The following is a 20,910-nucleotide window of genomic DNA, read 5'->3' on the forward strand; positions in this document are numbered from 1 at the left end:
AAAAGGTAGAAAGTTATCAAAGATTACGGAAATGTAGAAAGTTATCAAAGATTATGGAAAGGTAGAAAGTTATCAAAGATAATGGAAAGGTAGAAAGTTATCAAAGATTATGGAAAGGTAGAAAGTTATCAAAGATTACGGAAATGTAGAAAGTTATCAAAGATTACGAAAAGGTAGAAAGTTATCAAAGATTACGGAAATGTAGAAAGTTATCAAAGATTATGGAAAGGTAGAAAGTTATCAAAGATTATGGAAAGGTAGAAAGTTATCAAAGATTATGGAAAGGTAGAAAGTTATCAAAGATTATGGAAAGGTAGCAAGTTATCAAAGATTATGGAAAGGTAGAAAGTTATCAAAGATTATGGAAAGGTAGCAAGTTATCAAAGATTATGGAAAGGTAGAAAATTATCAAAGATTACGGAAATGTAGAAAGTTATCAAAGATTATGGAAAGGTAGAAAGTTATCAAAGATTATGGAAAGGTAAAAAGTTATCAAAGATTATGGAAAGGTAGAAAGTTATCAAAGATTATGGAAAGGTAGAAAGTTATCAAAGATTATGGAAAGGTAGAAAGTTATCAAAGATTATGGAAAGGTAGCAAGTTATCAAAGATTATGGAAAGGTAGAAAGTTATCAAAGATTATGGAAAGGTAGAAAGTTATCAAAGATTATGGAAAGGTAGAAAGTTATCAAAGATTATGGAAAGGTAAAAAGTTATCAAAGATTATGGAAAGGTAGAAAGTTATCAAAGATTATGGAAAGGTAGAAAGTTATCAAAGATTATGGAAAGGTAGAAAGTTATCAAAGATTATGGAAAGGTAGAAAGTTATCAAAGATTATGGAAAGGTAGAAAGTTATCAAAGATTATGGAAAGGTAGAAAGTTATCAAAGATTATGGAAAGGTAGAAAGTTATCAAAGATAATAGAAAAAGTAGAAAGCTCATCAAAGAAAACGGAAAAGCAGAAAGTTGTTCAGAGACATTGGAAAAGCAGAAAGTTGGTCGAAGGCAATGGTATTGCAATAATTTATCAAAGACAACAGAAAATCAGAAAGTCAAAGACTACTGGTCACTTAGCGCTACAGACTTTGAAACACAATATTATTAAATGGCCTATAAATGTAAAAGTTGTGCATGCTCATCAGTTCCAATAACACATCTTTTGAGGTGAAGACACAATTTCCATAATGTGCTTCTCCTAAATAGTAGTAAATCTAACCTTTGTTGTAATGAGATGAAAGCATGGGCATTACCTATGGTCGGAACGATGACGCCCATACAGCTGTTGCCCCCCCCTCTCCAGCCGATGTATCCAAGGGAATGCCACATACCTGACATAGTTTGGAACAATAGTGTCACAAGTTTCGTGAGCTACAAGCTGATTGTTCCTAAGGGTTGACTTAATTGGGTATAGCTGCAAGACAGATTGGATTCAAAGTTTTCCTTCTCCTAGATTGAAAGCCAGGCAAAGTTAACAAGCCTAAAAGAAGCTTACTGATTTAGGCGCCACCTTTGATTCTTCTCCTGTCTAGCATTAAGGTATAGTAAGTCTAGTTTTGCATAGCTTCAGTTTTATATTTTCCACAGGAATGGTCGTTTATTTCAAACAGAAGGGGGAAAATGTAATTACGTGTTTTAAAGGTCCGTTCAGGAGTCACCGTGATCTGTTATTACAGTTTAAACCTACTAATAATAGTCATCAACATTCGTGTTCGGTTGACTTAGACTTGTAGTTAGACGCACCAATCGATACTCAGCTGACTTGTTGCTTACTCTCAGCACTCTACGCTCAGAAATCTATGATTCACTGTAAACGTTTGACTTTTTGCTACATATGTTACTGACGATGTGTACCAACTGGCAAATGTATATACAACGCTGGAAATGAGACGTTAAAAGAAGATTGAATAGCATTCATATCCAGGGCATTCTAAACGATTTCCTAAAAGGCAGGGCTGCAGAGTGTGCAATAAGTTAACCAAAACATCGTCAGGTGTTAAGTTAAAAAAAAAAAAAAGGATCACAAGGACAAACGTATTGATATTGAGGATTTTTTACGCTCAACTAAACAATGTCAAGGACGCCTAACTGAATGTCACGTTACCAGCTAAATATAAAAAATGACTTACAAACAGAAGAGCTTAGACAATTTTAAAAATAAAAATTTTCAATTAAAAAAAAACAACATAGCTTAACATTTCTTTTAAAAATAAAAGCTAGCTATTTATAGTTTTTCCTAGATGAAATTCTCGCCTCCCTGTGGTTTTATGACTAACATAGCTGACAGCTTTCTATAGCTACAAATCTGAATCATCATCTTTCCTTTGCCTTCCTCGTGGAGCATAGGGCCTCAGTAAAAACATGCCACTCTCCACGGTCTCTTGCTATTTTTTTGTAATGGCTTCCCAGTTCTTTCCTGTCCTCTCGGCTTATTTCCCAGCACAATGTAATTGGTCACCATTGTGGAGCTCTACTCGCGCTTCTATCATTAATCCTATCTTCTTATCTTATATGATACAGACGTTACTTAAAAAAAGAAGAAGATTACGTCCTACGCGTCATGCATTTAGTCATGCATATTAACCAATGACTTAAATTCTGCCAAGTCACTGGTTTTCCTGGCTAGCTCAGGCAACCCATTCCATGCTCTAATAGCACTAGGGAAGAAGGAGCTTTTGTACAAATCTTTGTTTTCGCTATAGTTTTCATTTTTTAAGCCTATCTCACAATCCCAATGTCTCGAGGAGGGTGATGCACTTTTTGTCTGGCCTCTTTCCTGTCCGGCTTGGTAGTACCTGCCAGGAGCGATGAGCTCCCGCCGGTATAGCTCTGAGGATTATTGAGGCACACAAGCTGTCACACAGCGGTAAGGTATGTGCATCAGTTGAAATCCTTCCTATTCTAACATATTCTAGAAGATTTACTGATAGAAAAACTACTGGGGAAAAATGTACGGTACATAATGTACGTGCGGTACATGCTCCGCTTTTTTGGTTTAGTTTTCCGACAGATATTGGCTTAAAGAGTGAAAATATCTGGCTTTTACACTTTTTGCATATTATGTATTCATTTTATATCTTCTTGTTTAAATACACAAACTCTCTTATAACTGCTGAATCGTCTTGTATACAATACTTAAAAGACAGGATGTTTTATTGTTTAACTAAAACTGCAGCTTGAACTCATATACAGGACAGAAAGACGACGGTTTTATTTTGGCCAACTTTCTTCATGAACAGTTGTCTTTTCTTTAACGCTGTCCAACAGTTCCAGCACAGCACGGCGATCAAAGGATGAAATAGGCCTACTTCCCACGAAGTACAATCTCAAGATACATTATATTTCGGAGAATGACGAACTAATGCGAAAATCTCTTTTTCTGAGAAATGAGTTTCATTGAATGCATTGTAGGCCTACCTTTTTTTTTTTTGCTGTTGTTGTAATGTTTAATTTTACTTTGTTCTGGTCTTTACAGGTGTCTGGTAACACTATACTTTGCATTACAGCCATTTCACAACGGCCACAAAGACAATTTTAACAATTGTTCTAAGAGCGTTGTAAAAGAGAAATAGATCATGTACCAATATCGGTACTCAAATAGGTATTTTTCCCACTAAGTACAATCAGAAAACGTGCTTTGTCTGAGAAATACGATACTCTCAATCTAATGGTTTTAGAGCCTATGAATTTTTCCGACAAGTTTCATCAAATACATTGCAATCCTCGTTTTAAAATTGTACTTTGTCATGTGTCCTCCTTTTTTTTCATGCAGGTGGTTGATAACCCTATACATAGCATTCCATCCATTTTAAAACCTCCCCCGTGGCAGCCCATTATTAAATTACTAATTAGGCAAATTTAAGGATAATGTGGTTGTTTTGTTAAGTACTTGTAAATCACGTGTGATAATCACGTTTTTCTGTCATTTTGCTAAGCATTTTGTTTGTGATGGGGATTGGTTGGTTTTTGGAAATTGGTTAACGAAATATAAAGCATGAGTGTGTCACCTTGCCCCAGGTAATAGATCCTTCAAAGAGAATCTCCAGGAAGAGAGATAACGTCGTGCGAACAATCTTTACTGAACTCATAGTCATGGAGAGCTTCCTTGACACATTGGAGTAAGTCCTTGGATACATCATTTCTAAAGCAGTGCCGGCGTTAATAATGTGTACAGAGTTCTTGGAGTTGGTCTGAGTAAATCCAACCTGGAAACAAACAAAATATTTGTAAAAATCTTTAAAAAAAATTCAAAACCTTTATCTAAGGGAAATAACCATAAAAAAGCCTACCGAATATCTCATTACTACAGGAATAAACTCCCTTTTTTCATGTAAAATTAAATAAATTAATTACTACTAATTGATTAAGTCATTGGTTATTTTTTTTTAGTAATTCATATATTTTCATCAGACTAAATAATTATAACAAATTTCAAGTTGATCTAAGAATGTGATGTGTACCTATCGTGAATAAGGGGAATAATTCCACATATACAGCTAAATCTCTCAATAAATACCACTTAATTCACTTTTCGATACAAAAAAATATAATAATAATAATAATTGTGTAGAGTATGATCTAAGAATGGGTGTGGGAGAAATAAAACGTTGGTGTTAGCTTAACATGACCTTGCATCGGTTCACAGTTTACAAACCTTTCTGCTCATCAGATCCCTCAAAGTTAATTTGTTGATGATATAATCTTTGCAAATGCAACACACCTGAAACACAGTCCTGGTCATAAACACACACTTTGTAAAATTTAAAAAATTACAAATGTTGAATGTGAGTTAGATTATAACCAGTTCAGAATCTACCTACAGGCAAGACAAGACATAGCTTATGGCCCCCAAGAAATATTTAGAACTGACATATAATAACCTGCTAAGTGTGCAGCCAAACATTCAGTGCTCAGAAAGGTCTCACCAGCACGACGAGGGGGCTCTAAACCCCAGTGAAAATCTCTCAGTCTTCTGGATGACAAAAGTGGGTCATCATCGCACCACGATGGACTTTTTGTATGTCTCTTAGACTCTCTTTATGTAAATATGATCCTATTATAAGTTATGCCCCTTTATATTATATTATCGTATCTAATCTTATATAATACAGACGTTACTTCAAAAAAGAAGATGATTACGTCATGCATTTAGTCAAGCATATTAACCAATGACCTAAATTCTGCTAAGTCACTGGTTTTCCTGGCTGGCTCAGGCAACCCATGATTAACACGCATGACTAGATTGACTTAGGAACACGCGTAGGACGTAATCATCTTCTTTTTTTTTAGTAGCGTCTTTATTTCATAAGATAATAAGTTGATGTGATTATGTTAAATGTTTTGACTATTTTATGTAAATGATATTGTTTTATGCATTAGGCTCCCTATGCCCTTTCATCTTATGTGATTGAATTAAACCTATATGTCATGTCTCTTTTGTTGATACAATACAAACGAGGACATTGGGCCAAAGATGGCTGAATAAACATCTTCATGTTACTTAAATATCGTTCATTTTAATTTTCTTCACTTCAACTTATTGAATTTTATTCGTTTTCTCTACATTCCCACCACTGTCTAGTTACATGGAATATAAGAACACAAATGAACCAAGACACAGAGAAACGCTTGTAGTTTCTACACTCCAAGCAGACGAGAAATATGACACACATGTGTTCCATAGACAAGAAAAACTTTGCATATTTGGTCTTCTTCGAAATGGTCCTAAGAGTTGAGTCTAAGACTCTTGGAACTCTAGGCCTATGGAAGCTTGTCCTGAGAGTTGAGTCTAAGACTCTTGGAACTCTAGGTCTATGGAAGCTTGTCCTTAGAGTTGAGTCTAAGACTCTTGGAACTCTAGGCCTATGGAAGCTTGTCCTAAGAGTTGAGTCTAAGACTCTTGGAACTCTAGGCCTATGGAAGCTTGTCCTAAGAGTTTAGTCTAAGACTCTTGGAACATAAGGCCTATGGAAGCTTGTCCTAAGAGTTGAGTCTTAGACGCTTGGAACACTAGGCCTATGGAAGCTTGTCCTGAGAGTTGAGTCTAAGACTCTTGGAACCCTGGGCCTATGGAAGCTTGTCCTAAGAGTTGAGTATATGACTCTTGGAACTCTAGGCCTAATGAAGCTTGCTTCCATCTGCCTGTCTGAACAAACTTCAGTCTGGGAAAAATTCAAACCAATGTGTAACACTCCATCCCTATTCATGTTATCGATGGCTTTTTATAAGCCAAGTAATAATCTCTGGTCTCATTTGATAAAATACAAATCAGAGTTTTGGTTGTGTTTAAAAAAGAAACAACAACAGTTTCATGCGAAAATACTAAAAAAACCTGATATATTCATTATACTTATTATATCACTTTTAATAGAGTTAAATTTTTGTCGGAATTTTTTAATTATTATTTTTTAATCTTTTATCTTATGAGAGCTAAAGGGAAGTAATTCTTACCTCCTCCATTACTTCTGCTTCATGAACAAGTTTCTGTTTCTGAAGTCGAGGCACAAAAAGTTTCCCGACAGCCTTTTTGAAACCCGCTCCAATTTTCTTCCCCACAAATTGCGCCCCTTTGGCGAATGTCAGCAGAGTTATCTCTTTTTTGTCATCGTCGAGGTCGGATAGCCTCGAGGAAGAATTCCTTCGCATGCGTCTTCTTGCGGCGTTCGAAACGGACGAATCGCAAGAAGACGAACTAAGCCTCCTTTCTCGAGAATACGCAGCCGGCGGCGCTAAAAGCGACGGGCTTCTATTGGTAGGCTGCCCTTCTTTGTCGCATAGAGAGTTCTGAGGTGTCAGACTCCCATATTTGGGCGCATGGTTATTATTATTGTTGGTGTTATTGTGTGGCGATGACAGGGGGCTATAATCTCCGTTTCTCAGTGTGTTTGCACTGTCTTCATTTTGCCTCCTCGTGGGCGTTTCAGGAGCCATTCCAGTAGCAAACATACAAGTATGTAGATCTGTGGGTTTCAAATTCTCCTGGCACCATTAGATCAAAATCCAAGAGGCGAAGGCCCTCTGCAGCAGACACTTTACCATTAATGCTGAAACATCTTTGGCTTGACAAGTTTTTGGCTAGTGATGTACTTTACGCCTCTCTAGCCTATATATTTACTATTAGTTGTCACAATTGAAATTAACATCACACAGCTCCTTGTGGAATAAATATTTGCATGTTAACTCCTTCTATCGTCCTATGTTTATGAAATAATTATTCGGTCGTGTTATCCGATACACATTGTCAATCTGTAAAATAGAAGTTTTTAGAAAAAATTAAGAAAATATATTGAGTAACAGCGACTAATAAGAGAAGAAGATAATTGTTAAACATAAATTCCGCCGGGATGTCTCTTGTTCTCTTTTCAGAAATTCAATTTATGTCTTAAACACACACATTAAGCAGACGAACAATAACGTTATCTCCCCTGACACTTTTTTTTTAAAGTGCGGGCAACATGAAATGAATTTCACTTAATTTTGTTTTCAAATGCATTTTCTCAAAATTGGCAAATTTATAACAAGAGTGGCTACAAGCAAAATTGAAATACAATAATATATCATCTATATATATATATATAGATCTAGCTTCTCGTGGTTAGTCCTCTCCTTTATAAGTTGTCGTTTTATATTATTATGTGTATCTTATATAGGTCCTACAAGTTTTGATAATGCACACTTTTTCTTTAAATAGTGCTTAGCTTTCAAGAATAATGTCCACATAGTGAAGTGATCAATTCAAATTATGTTTTTACATATATTTTTATGTTTATTATATTCTACATAAGTTTCATCTACAGTTTAATGTTGACGCCCAGGAACATGAAATGCATATACTTTCAGAAACTGTTTTGTCTTTGGTGAATTGGAGTTATGTTTGTTTTTTTAATTGCGCTGGCCTTGCTTATGATACAACGTTTTCTATTTTGGGATTTATTCTTACAGATATTGTTCTCTCTCTTGGTGGATCATTACAAAATTTTTTTTGTCTTCTATGTTATGGTAAATGTAAGTCATCAAACTTAATACTAAAAAATATGCATGCAGAAAAAAGAATTAAAATCAATGATTCAAACTTACATATACACATGCACAAATCCTACATACATATATATCACTCACACAAATCCTACCTTCTTTTGGAGCATGACTTTTTTAAGCATTTCATATTTAGTCTTAGCTAAAGTTAGTTCGGCCCTTAACTTGACTTTGTAATCAGATTGGTCTAACTAAAGCTTTTTCGGCCCTTACCTTGGTTTTGTAATCAGACTGGTTTACTTAGTAGGCAGGTGCACATTCGTTTATTTGTGTGCTCAGCTTGTTTTTCTTAGCTGGCAAGTACACATTCGTATATTTGTTGTGCTCAGGCGTAGGTGTGGCTGGCTACTCACGTGCACATATCGATTCAATGTTAGGTTGTTGTTTTATTGTCTTCAAGAGTACACGTGATTCACGTCTGCAACTCGCTGTCATTTCGCTCGGAATTAATAAGAATCCCAACCCCCATAACTCCCAAACCCTCCTCCTGAATATTCTCCCTTCCTTAAATTTTCTTACCTATACATCCTTCTCTCTCTCTCTCTCTCTCCCTCTCTCTGTCTCTCTCTCTCTGTCTGTCTCTCTCTGTGTCTCTCTCTGTCTGTCTGTCTCTCTCTCTGTCTCTCTCTCCTTCTCTTTTTTTTTCCTCACTTTTTTTTTTCCCATTCCTCCATAAATCATTCTTCCACCTCATCTCCCTCCCCCCCCCCCCATCGTATTGCACCTTGTTCTTGTTCTAACTCAACAGGTTGGTGTGATGCGAGTCACGATGGGCGTACTATTCCTTAATGTCAAGGGCGAGGTATCAGCGCTCCAGATTCCAAGGAATAAGTCAAGGACCGTGTGTGACAAGAAAGAAAACTCTTCCAGCGTGTAACCTAACTGATGCCAAAATTCTAAACTAGGCAAGACAAGCTGACCAATAAGAATTGCAAATAGTAAAAGCTCCTTTATTAGCAGGTGAAAGGCGCTTTTACTTTTGTGTTGTCTGCCCGCCCTTCTGTCAATGTTAGAAGAAACGAAATGCCCTTTTGAATTTCTTTTTACTTAAACGTTCGCAATATTTTAAAACACGATTTAAAAACAAAAAACAAGAAGAAAGACATTAACAATACTTTAAAAAAAAAAGCGTATACGAAGTGTAGCTGTATTAATTAGTTTGGATCAGTCATGTAATTAAGTTTGTAATAGATCTAGACCAACAATAACAGATCTGCATTTTGCGTAGCGCTATTTTCATGCTTTTAACTTTCTCAATACGCCATGATCCTATCACTTACCTGGACCAGGTGGGAAAATGGGAGGGGCTGGGAGAAGAAAGAAAGGGAGATCTGGGTGAATTCATTACAAATAATAACAGTATACAAATAGCATACTCACAATAATCCAAATGAAAAGAAAAGTAATAATGATGTAACTGGTACATTACATTATAAATAATAATAATAATAATAAACAGATTCTCTAGTTTGATATAGACCTATTAACATTAGCAATACATGTGTTACTAAGACAGTTTAATGGTTCATTTTGAGATGAAACTTGTATAACTCGTCAATATTAGCGTAATTATTATCAATCTTATTTTTTTTTGTTCGTAAGAATACGTCAATATTCTCTAGGATTTTTTCCTTTCAATCTATATCTACTCTTTTTAATATTAAAGAAAGAGAAAATGTTTTGGTATTCGTCACATGTATGTAAGTAAAGTGCCCTTTCAGACCTTGCGATCTCTATGATGTAAAGGGCATCTTTTTTTGTATATGGGAGACGGTTGAGGAGTGTGTCATGGAGCCAGCACAACGACCAAACGCATTTACTTGCCCCAACTACTGTCGGATACCCGTTAGAGTTGGGTGGACTTAATAGCGTCCTGAAAATCCCGAGGTTAAAAATAGTTTCGAACCCGATACCCCTCGGTCAAGCGTTTTACTACTCACACCCCACGCCCCGCCCCATGTCACATGCACGTAATAAATATACTATGTGAAACATTTGTTTTGACGTGCAACTATGTCTTTCTTCAAGTGTGCACTTTTGTGTTGTAAAAAATATGCAAATTTTATGCAAATAGAAACAAATATTTTTAACACAAGATTAAAACGGCAGTTCTTGTTTATCGTCAACTGTGGACCTGGCATGTACGCTTGTCTTATATAATAGTTATATGTAGCGTAATGTGTGAATGGAACTGACCCACAAGGGCCGCCTCATAAACCCAAACTCCCATTATTGTTTTAACATCATTTACATAAGATTTTCATAAAATTTTAGCTTAATAAAAAGACAAGAGCAAAAACGTGTAATTGAATCCCTATTTTGTATGCTGGCAATTACGTATTTTCATTTGCGCCTATTAATACATGCATATTGAATGATGTTACATCTCTAGATATCTTAAATATAGGGGAATGATGTAGTCATCGATGTTACTGTTGTGAAGAATGTTTGGAATAGAATGTCTCGCTCCATGCTGTTAAATTTCGGCTTGGTCGTATTTTATTCTAACTTTTGCGTGGGGTTTGGAAATAAAGGGGGGAGCACTTAGCTCATCTGCACAATTTCTGTATAGAATAAAATTACGCAATAGCTATTTATTTTTTATTTTTTTTTTTAAATTTGTAAGACTACTTTAACCTTTAGCTAGTTAATAATTTGATTCGAATTACTTCCCTTTTGAGAACGCTTGTTTGTAACCTACCAATAAAGACTCGTGTCACACAATGTGGCCATTTAAGAAGCTTACAGCAAAGCATTGATATTCTGTTGTATTCTTGTAGTTACTCTCTACCAATTAAACGTATTTCATTTAATTCATACATAATTCTAATGTTACTCCTACAGATTACAATTCTATTAGACTAAAATGCTTCAGTGCAACAAGATAAACTGATATATATTTTTGATATTTGTATACAAAGTCACGTGATTCTTGTATAGAACGCAAAAAATGCTTTAAAAGTATTGTTTTTATTTGGCCAAAATATTTATACATATAGTAAGAGTAGATTTAAACAAATGAAAAATTTGGGTTATTGTGTTTACATATAAAAATTTGATACCAATGTGTGCGTCTGTGTGACGTGAGAAGGTCGGGAATTATGTGATTCGGTAGATGTTTTTACCTTTGCAGCAATTAAAATTGCATTTAATTACAAAGCTTATATCAACTGACTAGTCTGTCTGTCTGTCTGTCTGGTACAAATATAGGGTCCGTTATTTTTCTCACTTCCCATTCTCGAATCAAGTTGAAACTTTTTTAGTCGATGACATCACATCAATCAATACAGAAGTACAGAAGTTCACCAATTACCTAATTTTGTTTGATATTGAAAAGGGGGAATAAATCTTACAGTATTGATATATATATATATATATATATATATATATATATATATATATATATATATATATATTTGTGTGTGGCTGTAAATATTTAATTATTCCACTTAGATAAGCCTGATGCCATTGTAACATCAGCTTTGCGACATATAAGCTATATAAGTATTATATGAAATTGCCTGCTTCCTCCCCCCAGACTCAGACTCTTCTTTTTAAAACCACCCCTAACCCATATACATAAAGTAGCGTTTTTCTAGCTTTAGAATTCACTGAAGTGTACATTAACAAGGCCATTTCAAGATTAGTGCATTCATTTACAATAAGGCCTACTTGCAACTTTTAAAAGTTCAGTTCATAAATCGTTATTAGAAAATTCAAAATTACACCTTGCTGAGAAGGGAGATAAAGATGGCTTTGTATTCAAATGCTGAAGAAAGTTTTCTGAGTCGCTCAAAAAAAAACAACATATATGTAAGTGTAGCTTTACAAAAAACAAAGCTGGCATTGACCTTCGCGTACATCTGTTGTTAAAAGTTAGCAGGAGTAAAGTGTACGCTATGACAAGTGGGTGATTCTTTATGATGCAAGTATGTTGTTATAAAATCTATAAGACTGATAGCATAGCTGGAAAGAATGGGTAGTTCAGAATCATTGCAGTTCAGTTTTTAGGGGCGGGGAGCGTCAGTGTTTCTCAAACTTTCAGGCTGAAAAGACACCGGTAATCCACAATAAGCTTTTGAAATAATAAAATTAATAAAAGATCTATATATTAAAGTATAGTAGTATAGTGGGAAGCGTGGTCGAGAGGCCAAGAGGCTACCTTTGAAGGGAGCTCGAGGTTCGACACCCGAGTTGTGTTGAATGAAAAAGAAAAGCTCCTCCCAGATACCCCCTACCCACAGATTGACAATAGATTTGACCATAGCGCTCTGAGTATGCTATAAGCATGAAAGTAGCGCTATATAAAAGCTATAATTTAGTATTGGTAAAGTAAAGTTCCCTATTCAGATCTTGCGATCTAAGGGCATCTGTTATTTTGGCCAACGGTTAACGAGCAGAGCGTTATGTGGGCAGCACAAAGACATAAAGTGCATGCAAGTTATCATATAACGTTTCAAAAAAAAGCAAAGCTTACACACTTATTTTACTCTGTAAACCGGATGCACCAAATAGCTAGCTATTTATATTATTTCCCATTAAAGAGAAGAATCTCTAATTTTAAGAGTTAGAGCTATAACCAATTCAAATTATGGAAAGATTGAATGTAAAAAATTGTGTTCACACTATAGCACAAAGAGAAACTATTATGGACAGGTTACAGTCTTTTCCCCTACTGTCCTGGTCGAAGAATGATAGAGAGTATCCCAGAATCTTTATTGTCAAATGTATATAGTTAATGCCTTTGGAGTATATAATTTACATGCACTTACCCACCGGTGTTTTCATCCTAAATATCTTAAGGCTTTGTTCTTATTGCTCTGTCTTATATTCATTGCCGGCCATAGAAATAGATGATTTTTACATCTTTAAGGAGGCGCGGTGGCTGAGCGGTAAAGCGCTTGGCTTCCATACCGGTGTCCGGGGTTCGATTCATGGTGAAGACTGGTATTTTTAATTTCGGGATCTTCGGGCGCCTCTGAGTCCACCCAGCTCTAATGGGTACCTGACATTAGTTGGGGAAAATGTAACGGCGGTTTGTCGTTGTGCTGGCCACATGGCATCCTCGTTAACTGTAGGCCACAGAAACAGATGACCTGTACATCATCTGCCCTATAGACCACAAGGTCTGAAAGGGAACTTTACATTTTCATCATCTGCTCCTATAGATCTTAACGTCTGAAAGGGAACTTGTATTTTCTTATACTTACATCTTCACATCTTCACCAATGTCTCCCACCCCCTATAGATACAATTTACTATGTTTTGGCGTTGACTATAATCCTAAACATTTGACGGTTTAGCCTCACCAAGCCATGAAACATTGATCCTGTTTTTGCCACGAGAAGATAATAGAGGTTTGCAGACATTGAAAACCTTGTACAAATCTAATTTGTTTTCTTTCATGACAATGTTTTGATTAAAACTCTAGTCCCAGCGGTTTCAAATTGCATTTTCAAAATATTAAATTCATTTCATTCTCTAATAATATCTAGCAGTGGAACCAAATAAGTAGGTTTCAATCGTGACCTCGTGACAGTCTTGTTTCAATTAATGATTTGTTGTTGACTGACACAGTGGTCTTGGAACTGCTTACCTGAACTCAGTGTTTAATTCATTTTTGAATCCATGGCAGGATCAACCACCCATAGAAGGCCTGAACACAGACCTGCAACATAGCAACCTGTGGGCTGTGAAAACCAATTGCTCGTTGCCAATCACAGGTCTGTACGACGTGGCAACGAGCTATTGGTCTCTATAGCCATTGGTCTCGATTAGAGTTATTAAGTGGCCAGCTACTCCCACCACCTTTGCCCTTTCGATAGTCAATAAAACTTTCATTTGCAGCTCAAAATTCGTGTTTGGGATTCATGTCTTAATGCCAAGTTTAAAAAAAAAGAAAGTTGGTCTAAGTGAAAAGTAATCATTTTCATAATGAAAAGTAATAATTTATACGTTGTTGTTTTTTTTTTTTGCATGGGAGCCAGGTTGTAATTTTCAGTTCAGTAAGCTCTCCTCTCCTTTTCCATTCCCTCCTCTCTTTCTCTCCCGCCCCAAACCGGCAGATGGTCACTAAAACGTCTATCTTCTGATTTGACCATGAGCCTCGGCGACTGGCCGGGACACATTTGTTGCTGCTCCACACTGCCCATCTAATAGCCTTGTTTGTTTGTTAGGTTACAAGAACAATGTTCTGTTTGTTTTCCACGGCAAACCCCCTCAGGTCAGTAAAGAAGGTGAAGGCTGTGGTTCAGTATGCTTGCCCATCTGTAGTCGTTGACTACTGGATAGCCGCCTGGTCGTGAGGTATGCGCTCTGGACTGTCATTTGGTGGTCTCGATGGTGTTAGGCTCGAAGTTCGAACCCTTCGGAAGGATCCAATACATGTAATACATCCAATACATCTAATACATCCAATACATGTAATAGAAACAAAAATAAACCACTGTAACGGACTAAAAGAAAACTTAAATAGACCTCCAGAGGACAACAGTTTTGGCTGTATAAGGTGTGGCAAAATATGCCAGTCGCAAAAGGGTTAACGTGATCACTTGAAGTACTGCGCTCGTCTTTAATCTTCGGAATCGAAGACCATAACTTTATATATTAATGCATCAGAACATTCAAGGTGAATAAAGTCGAGTTTTTCAGTACATTTCGTCTAAACCAAAAGAAAAACTAAATCTGAAAAAGTTTAGAAAGACAAGTACAAACCTTTTTTTTTTTATCTAAACTCCCCACACATACACAGATAAACGCACACAATCACACACAAACCATCAGCTGCTTTTGTTTTTCTTTTAATTTTTGAAAAAAAAAATTATGTTATTTTAACGAAATTATAAATTCTGTAATCATTCTAAACGTGTTGGACTGCAGGTATGTACGTGTCTGGCGCACTTAGAACTGCGCTCATAGAGTCACATTGATTTATTAACAAAGCAACTAATCTCCCAAATAGTTGAGATGACCTTTAGGCTATTCAAACATTTAGTTGCCAAAAAATAATGCACTGACTTTACACTAGGGGAAAAAAAGAAATAGGATTATATTGATGACTGCTTCGTTTGGAAAAACTAAATCTTCTTCTTTCGTGTTTCGCCAGACGGCGTAATGATCTTTTCAGACTGGTGACCTTTAACCTTTTCCCCAATCGTTCAGTCACGGCAGTTAGTCATATCTATATATTCAGACAATCAAACCTACACACACACACACACACACACAGAAGGATTTTTCAACATCATCAAGCGTTACTGTCCCAGCATGCAACTGCAATCGATGCTCCACGTGGCAGACAACCAACAGCATATGAAGACAGTTTGGCAACTTTTTTTGTGACTTGGTTTATCTTATCTTATAAATTACAGAAGTTCCTTTAAAAAAAATAAGATAATTACGTCCTACGCGTATCCATGTGTCAGTTTTCTTGTATATGTTAATTAGACACTCAACACTGCCAAGTCATTGGTTTTCCTGGCTGATTCAGGCAACCCGTTCCATGCTCTACTGGCACCAGGGAAGAAGGGGCACAGGACCAGATTTACTTATAGGCAACATTAACTATAGCTTAGAGCTCCTAAGAAATATTTATCGCTGATATATAATATCTGTACTTATAAAGAGCCCAATACATCAAATAGTTTAGGGTCTTTTCAAGTCTAAATACGGCACTGCTTAGGAGCACTTGCAGAAATTTTCCTAGCATATGAAATTTTAAAAAAATGTGCCTTCATATTTTTGTCTTTCTGAGTATTTTATTAGGTTGTGTTTCGATTTAGCGTTTTATGTATTATTGCTAATTTACATTTCAGTTTTCTGTCCTAGTACTTGTGATTCAATATTATTAATATCATCTCGGTTACTTGTTACCATCACGATCTTTTCCCTTACTTTCCTTCTGTTTTGTCTTTCTAGTATAGAATGTAGAGCATTTTATCACTTCAACCCGATATTGAGAGATTAATACAACCCCAGAAGTTTGAGCCATTTAGTCTGCAAATTAGAAGCAGAAAAAAACATTCGCTAATTAACTACATATACAACGTTAATAAGAGAAAGATTAATATCAGGTAGATATAACTCAAGGCAACTGAATGGCTGCCTGGACGTGAGGTAGACTGTCGTGGACTGATGGTCCCGAGTTTGAATCATTCCAGCCTACCATCCTGTGCAGTATTTATGTATAGACAAGACAGGCTGTAGATTTGATACCCTGACTTGCCCCCACCCTCCCTCCACACACAAAAAAAATTGATTTTTTGTTATGAATAATTTTGATTTAAAGGTAAAGACGTAGGCTATTTTTTAACATTTTTTTGTTCACTATCTAGATTTCTATATAGATCTAGGCCAACTTCTGAGTAGTATATTAGTTCAAACCAAAAACAACAACAACGATTGGTTAGTTATCCAAGGGGCTAAAGTTCGAATCCCAACACGGGCTGTGTTTGCTGAGATGTGTTTACTGAGATGTGTTTGTGTTGCTGAGATGTGTTTGTGTTTGCTGAGATGTGTTTGTGTTTGCTGAGATGTGTTTGCTGAGATGTGTTTGTGTTGCTGAGATGTGTTTGTGTTTGCTGAGATGTGTTTGTGTTGCTGAGATGTGTTTGTGTTTGCTGAGATGTGTTTGTGTTGCTGAGATGTGTTTGTGTTTGCTGAGATGTGTTTGTGTTTGCTGAGATGTGTTTGTGTTGCTGAGATGTGTTTGTGTTTGCTGAGATGTGTTTGTGTTGCTGAGATGTGTTTGCTGAGATGTGTTTGCTGAGATGTGTTTGCTGAGGGGCCTAAAGGCACCGTGGAAACCTTTTACCAGATACTCTCTACCTCGCACATTTCAACAACAGAGATTGGACCAGAGCACATTGACGTCTGCTAAATAGCTTAAGACGTAATAATAAATGTGTAACAACTATCTGAACATTATATAAGAATTTAAATACCTTGCCTTACTTAAGAAGACGGAGGCGCGGTGACTGAGCGGTAAAACACTTGGCTTCCGAACCGAGACTGGGATTTTTAATTTCGGGATCTTTGGGTGCCTCTGAGTCCACCCAGCTCTAATGGGTACCCGACGTTAGTTGGGGAAAAGTAAACGCGGTTGGTCGTTTTGCCACAGAAACAGATGACCTTTACACAAGGTCTAAAAGGGGAACTTTAGTTTACTTAAGAAGACATTGAAAATAGCAAATGTGACAAATGATCTTTTTATCATAAGGGTCTGTAAATCGCATTGAATCGATGTAAACTGAAAGAAAAAGAACTTTAATTGTCTTACCATGTCATCATTTTCAAGTTTGAGAACGTCACGTGACTTCGGCAGTTTTTGAGAGTTATAATGAACAAATATTATAGTTCTTTGATTAGCCAAGTTGTATCCAGTGAGAAGTCCAGATTTATTGCACTACGTACACAAAATATGCACGTACACGGCAGAGTGCAGACCTAAGCATGTCATGCCAGCATCGATCTCAGCTTAATAGAAGAAACATGATAATACTAAATACAATGTACAGGTGCGTGAGTGTGAAATGTGAGAGGCTGACTGGGCGTCTGTGTGTGTATGTGTGTGTTGAAGTGGTTATCTGATTGTCTGAGTGATACTTAGCGGTGTAAGTCGTGGTGGTGGCCGAGGGAAATTGAGCTGGATAGCAGCGAGTGTAGGCGAGTGGAAGAGGACAACGGATCGAGATGTTAGAGGAGGCTGCGAAGTGAGAATAGCGTGAGTGGGGAGGGACAGATAACTCTAATTTATTGAATACAGAAGTATGACGGTTACAAAATAAGTAACAGATACCTTGAATATACGCTGAAGTATTGGAGATCTGTCTCTAATTTACATGCATGACAAAGTTTGACACATGAATGGTCTAAGGACGTAATTATCTTCTCTTTTGACGGATAATCTCTAATTTATAAGATCTGATAAGATAGATGTTCTTACTAAAGATTATTGAAAGCGAGCTGCTCTTTCTTCATAAATTTGATTTTACGGAGCTAAAAAGTGAGCAAAAATTATGACATGCTTGTAAAAATGTATTCTTTATCAACAGGCCTGCTTCCCTACTCTCTACACCAGATACACCACGTAGCTTGATAGTTATGGCTTTGTCTCCATTTGATAACAGTCTCTAAGAGCCGTCAGTAAAAACAAAAATATTTACATACTAGTCAAATGAATTTATTTTTGTTTTCGATAGCTCCAATAACGGTAACTCCTATAAACATAACAGTCCCTATAACAGACAATGAAATTAAAAAATCTACAATCCGGATCATAAGATAAGAAACAAAATCTGACCGCTCATGTCAGGTCATAAGATGAATATGAAGTGTGGTATGCAGGTATATAACCTTAAAAAATTAAATGTAACATGGAACACTCAAATGATCACTAGAGGGGGATAGCGATGTACAATTATAATTTAGCCAAAGCCAAAAAAAAAAATATTAAAAAATTGTAAGTCCTTAATTTATAGGTGAGTATACACAATAAGTACCCTTGATTAGTATTGTCTGGAATGATTAGATTGGCACAAGAAATGCATAGGACGTAATTATCTCTTTGGAAGTAACGTCTAGAGTCTAAAAGATATAAGATAAGACGCTGACGCTTGTTAATTGCATACTATCTCTCAATATATGCATGCGAGTCGTGGACGTTGAATGCAGAGCTTGAGAGGAGGATCCTAGCAATGGAATTGAGATGCTACAGAAGGATCCTAGGCATCACATTCAAAGACCGCATCACAAACCAAGAAATCAGAGACAGGGTTACTGTAGCGATCGGAGCCCATGACGACCTGCTAACTATTGTAAAAAGACGAAAACTTAAAACCTTTGGCCACATTACAAGATCTACGGGGCTCGCAAAGATCTTCCTTCAGGGAACAGTGCCAGGAAAAGAAGAAGAGGCAGACAGAAAAAGCGATGGGAGGACAGCATTAAAGAATGGACGGGCCTGCCATTGAGAGAGGTTCTAAACAAGGCAAAAAAAAAAAGGGAGGAATGGAGAAAGACGGTCGAAAAGTCTCGCCTGGTGCCCCATTGGTCCAACAGACTAAGGGATAGGTAAAGGTAAAAGTAAATCTCTCAATATATAAACACATACACAAATTAAAAAACACACCCACAGACAAGACCACGAAATTTAGACACACAAAAAAGACACTGCGAAATTTTGTCACCTACGCACACACACATGACATTTTGTCTCACACACACACAAAGACAAGACATTTGTCACAAGAAAATATATTTTCTAAACAAATTCGTGTTCATGAATGCTTTGCTGACTTTCAGATTTAATTTATGGACTTCAATGCGAAAAGACTCTAGCCTCTAAACAACAACTTTGATTAGGTCAAAGTATAAATTCATTGCCTTGCACTTATTTTCACAATTCACATCTAGAAATAGCCCACAAATTGGTCTCTTCTATACTTTGGAACACCCAAGAATGTTTAGTTATCATGTAAATTGTACTTTTTGTCCCATGCAGTTAATTCTGTTGCTGTTAATCAGCTCCACCAAAATGATAAAACTAAGGCCTGATTTCACACACACAAATATTTACCTACAGCAAGCATATTATAGCATTTGAAGTCCAGAAAAGAATAGCTGTCTACCAACGTGATTATTTTTTAATAAATAGAAACCCCTGATAGTGTGAAGGTAAACAAATTAATCTTAGCACAAAGAAGTACAGACATAGCTGTGTAGGTCTGACAAATATAGAAACATGTTAATTTGATATTAATATGCAGCTCGAGATTGTATGGTTTAAATTTAGTTTCAAATGTTTAAATTTAGTTTCAAATGTTGAAAACTTCACCGGGAGAGCGCATCATACGAACAAAGAGCTCTTCTTTTCCCTACAACATTCAGGCTTTGTTTTCATTGCTAGACGTAGAGAAAATTTTAAAAAATCGTATTATGGCTTTTATATAGTGCTACTTTCATGCTTATTGCATGCTCAGAGCGCTAATCTCGTTTGTGACACCAGTGGGTGGAGGCTACCTGGTAGAAGGTTTTCCGTGCTGTATTAGTCAGATGTCGAGCCTCGGGCCCCCATCATAGGTAGCCAACCCAAGCCAAGTTCAAGCGTACTTAGCCTCTCGACCACGCTTCCCATTCCCATTAAAATGCAGTAATTGGTTTCTTTAAAATAAAACAAAAAAAAAAGTGTGCCCCAACCAAAAATCCTTTCTGTTGTTTTTTTTTTTCTTCTAGTAAACACGGAAAGAGATTACCATCTGTCTTTTGGTCGTTCTTTAAATAATGCTCTATCTCGACTCTAATCGATTATCTAATCTTACCTACTGGTAATAAACAGCGCAAGTTCAAGACAAGAACGAAGGTACACCTACCTTACCTGCCACTGTAAAAAATGTATTTAAAAAGTATATTGTTTTTAATGTGTCTGCTTAGGCGCTAACAGCATCACTGATCATGTGACCTATAGATAATGCAATAACTATGCTTGGCATTTTTGAAATAAACAAACAAAATTTAAATTAAATATTTGTTTGCAAAAACAGAAACTGACTTTGAAAATTGTTCCGCCCTTTCTTTCAGGGTAAAGTTTGTTACCCGCACCCACCTCCTGAACACACACCCGTATATTCATACATCCAACCTATATACGCGTAGATCTATCTACACACACACACACATACGTTTATCTCAACATCCAACATAGATACACACGCATCCCACCTACACACACACATTTATGTACACATCCCACATACACCGTCTATCTAAAGACACATGTCTATCTAAAGACACACGTCTATCTAGAGACACACGTCTATCTAAAGACACACGTCTATTTAAAGACACGCGTCTATTTAAAGACACACTTCTATCTAAAGACA

The 20,910-nt window shown here is 36.5% G+C and overlaps 1 protein-coding gene across 5 annotated transcripts in view; it reads right to left on the reverse strand.

The window, feature by feature from the left end:
- The window catches only part of LOC106057160 (uncharacterized), a 41,937-nt gene that overhangs the window by 4,016 nt on the left and 17,011 nt on the right, over window positions 1-20,910 (reverse strand). For 2 of the 5 annotated variants that reach the window (XM_056011749.1, XM_056011747.1), the window contains exons 2-4: window positions 6,449-7,243; window positions 4,653-4,718; window positions 4,006-4,203 (exon numbers count right to left, since the gene is read on the reverse strand). In XM_056011749.1, the coding sequence (XP_055867724.1) occupies window positions 4,006-4,203; window positions 4,653-4,718; window positions 6,449-6,943 (759 nt within the window). In that variant the 5' untranslated portion in view covers window positions 6,944-7,243. Of the gene's footprint in view, window positions 1-4,005; window positions 4,204-4,652; window positions 4,719-6,448; window positions 7,244-8,127; window positions 8,603-17,309; window positions 17,507-20,910 lie in introns of those variants that run through there. The other 3 variants (XM_056011748.1, XM_056011750.1, XM_056011751.1) reach the window with 3 other exon arrangements.

The sequence above is a fragment of the Biomphalaria glabrata genome, chromosome 15 (assembly GCF_947242115.1).
Source record: "Biomphalaria glabrata chromosome 15, xgBioGlab47.1, whole genome shotgun sequence".
NCBI classification, from domain to species: Eukaryota; Metazoa; Mollusca; class Gastropoda; family Planorbidae; genus Biomphalaria; species Biomphalaria glabrata.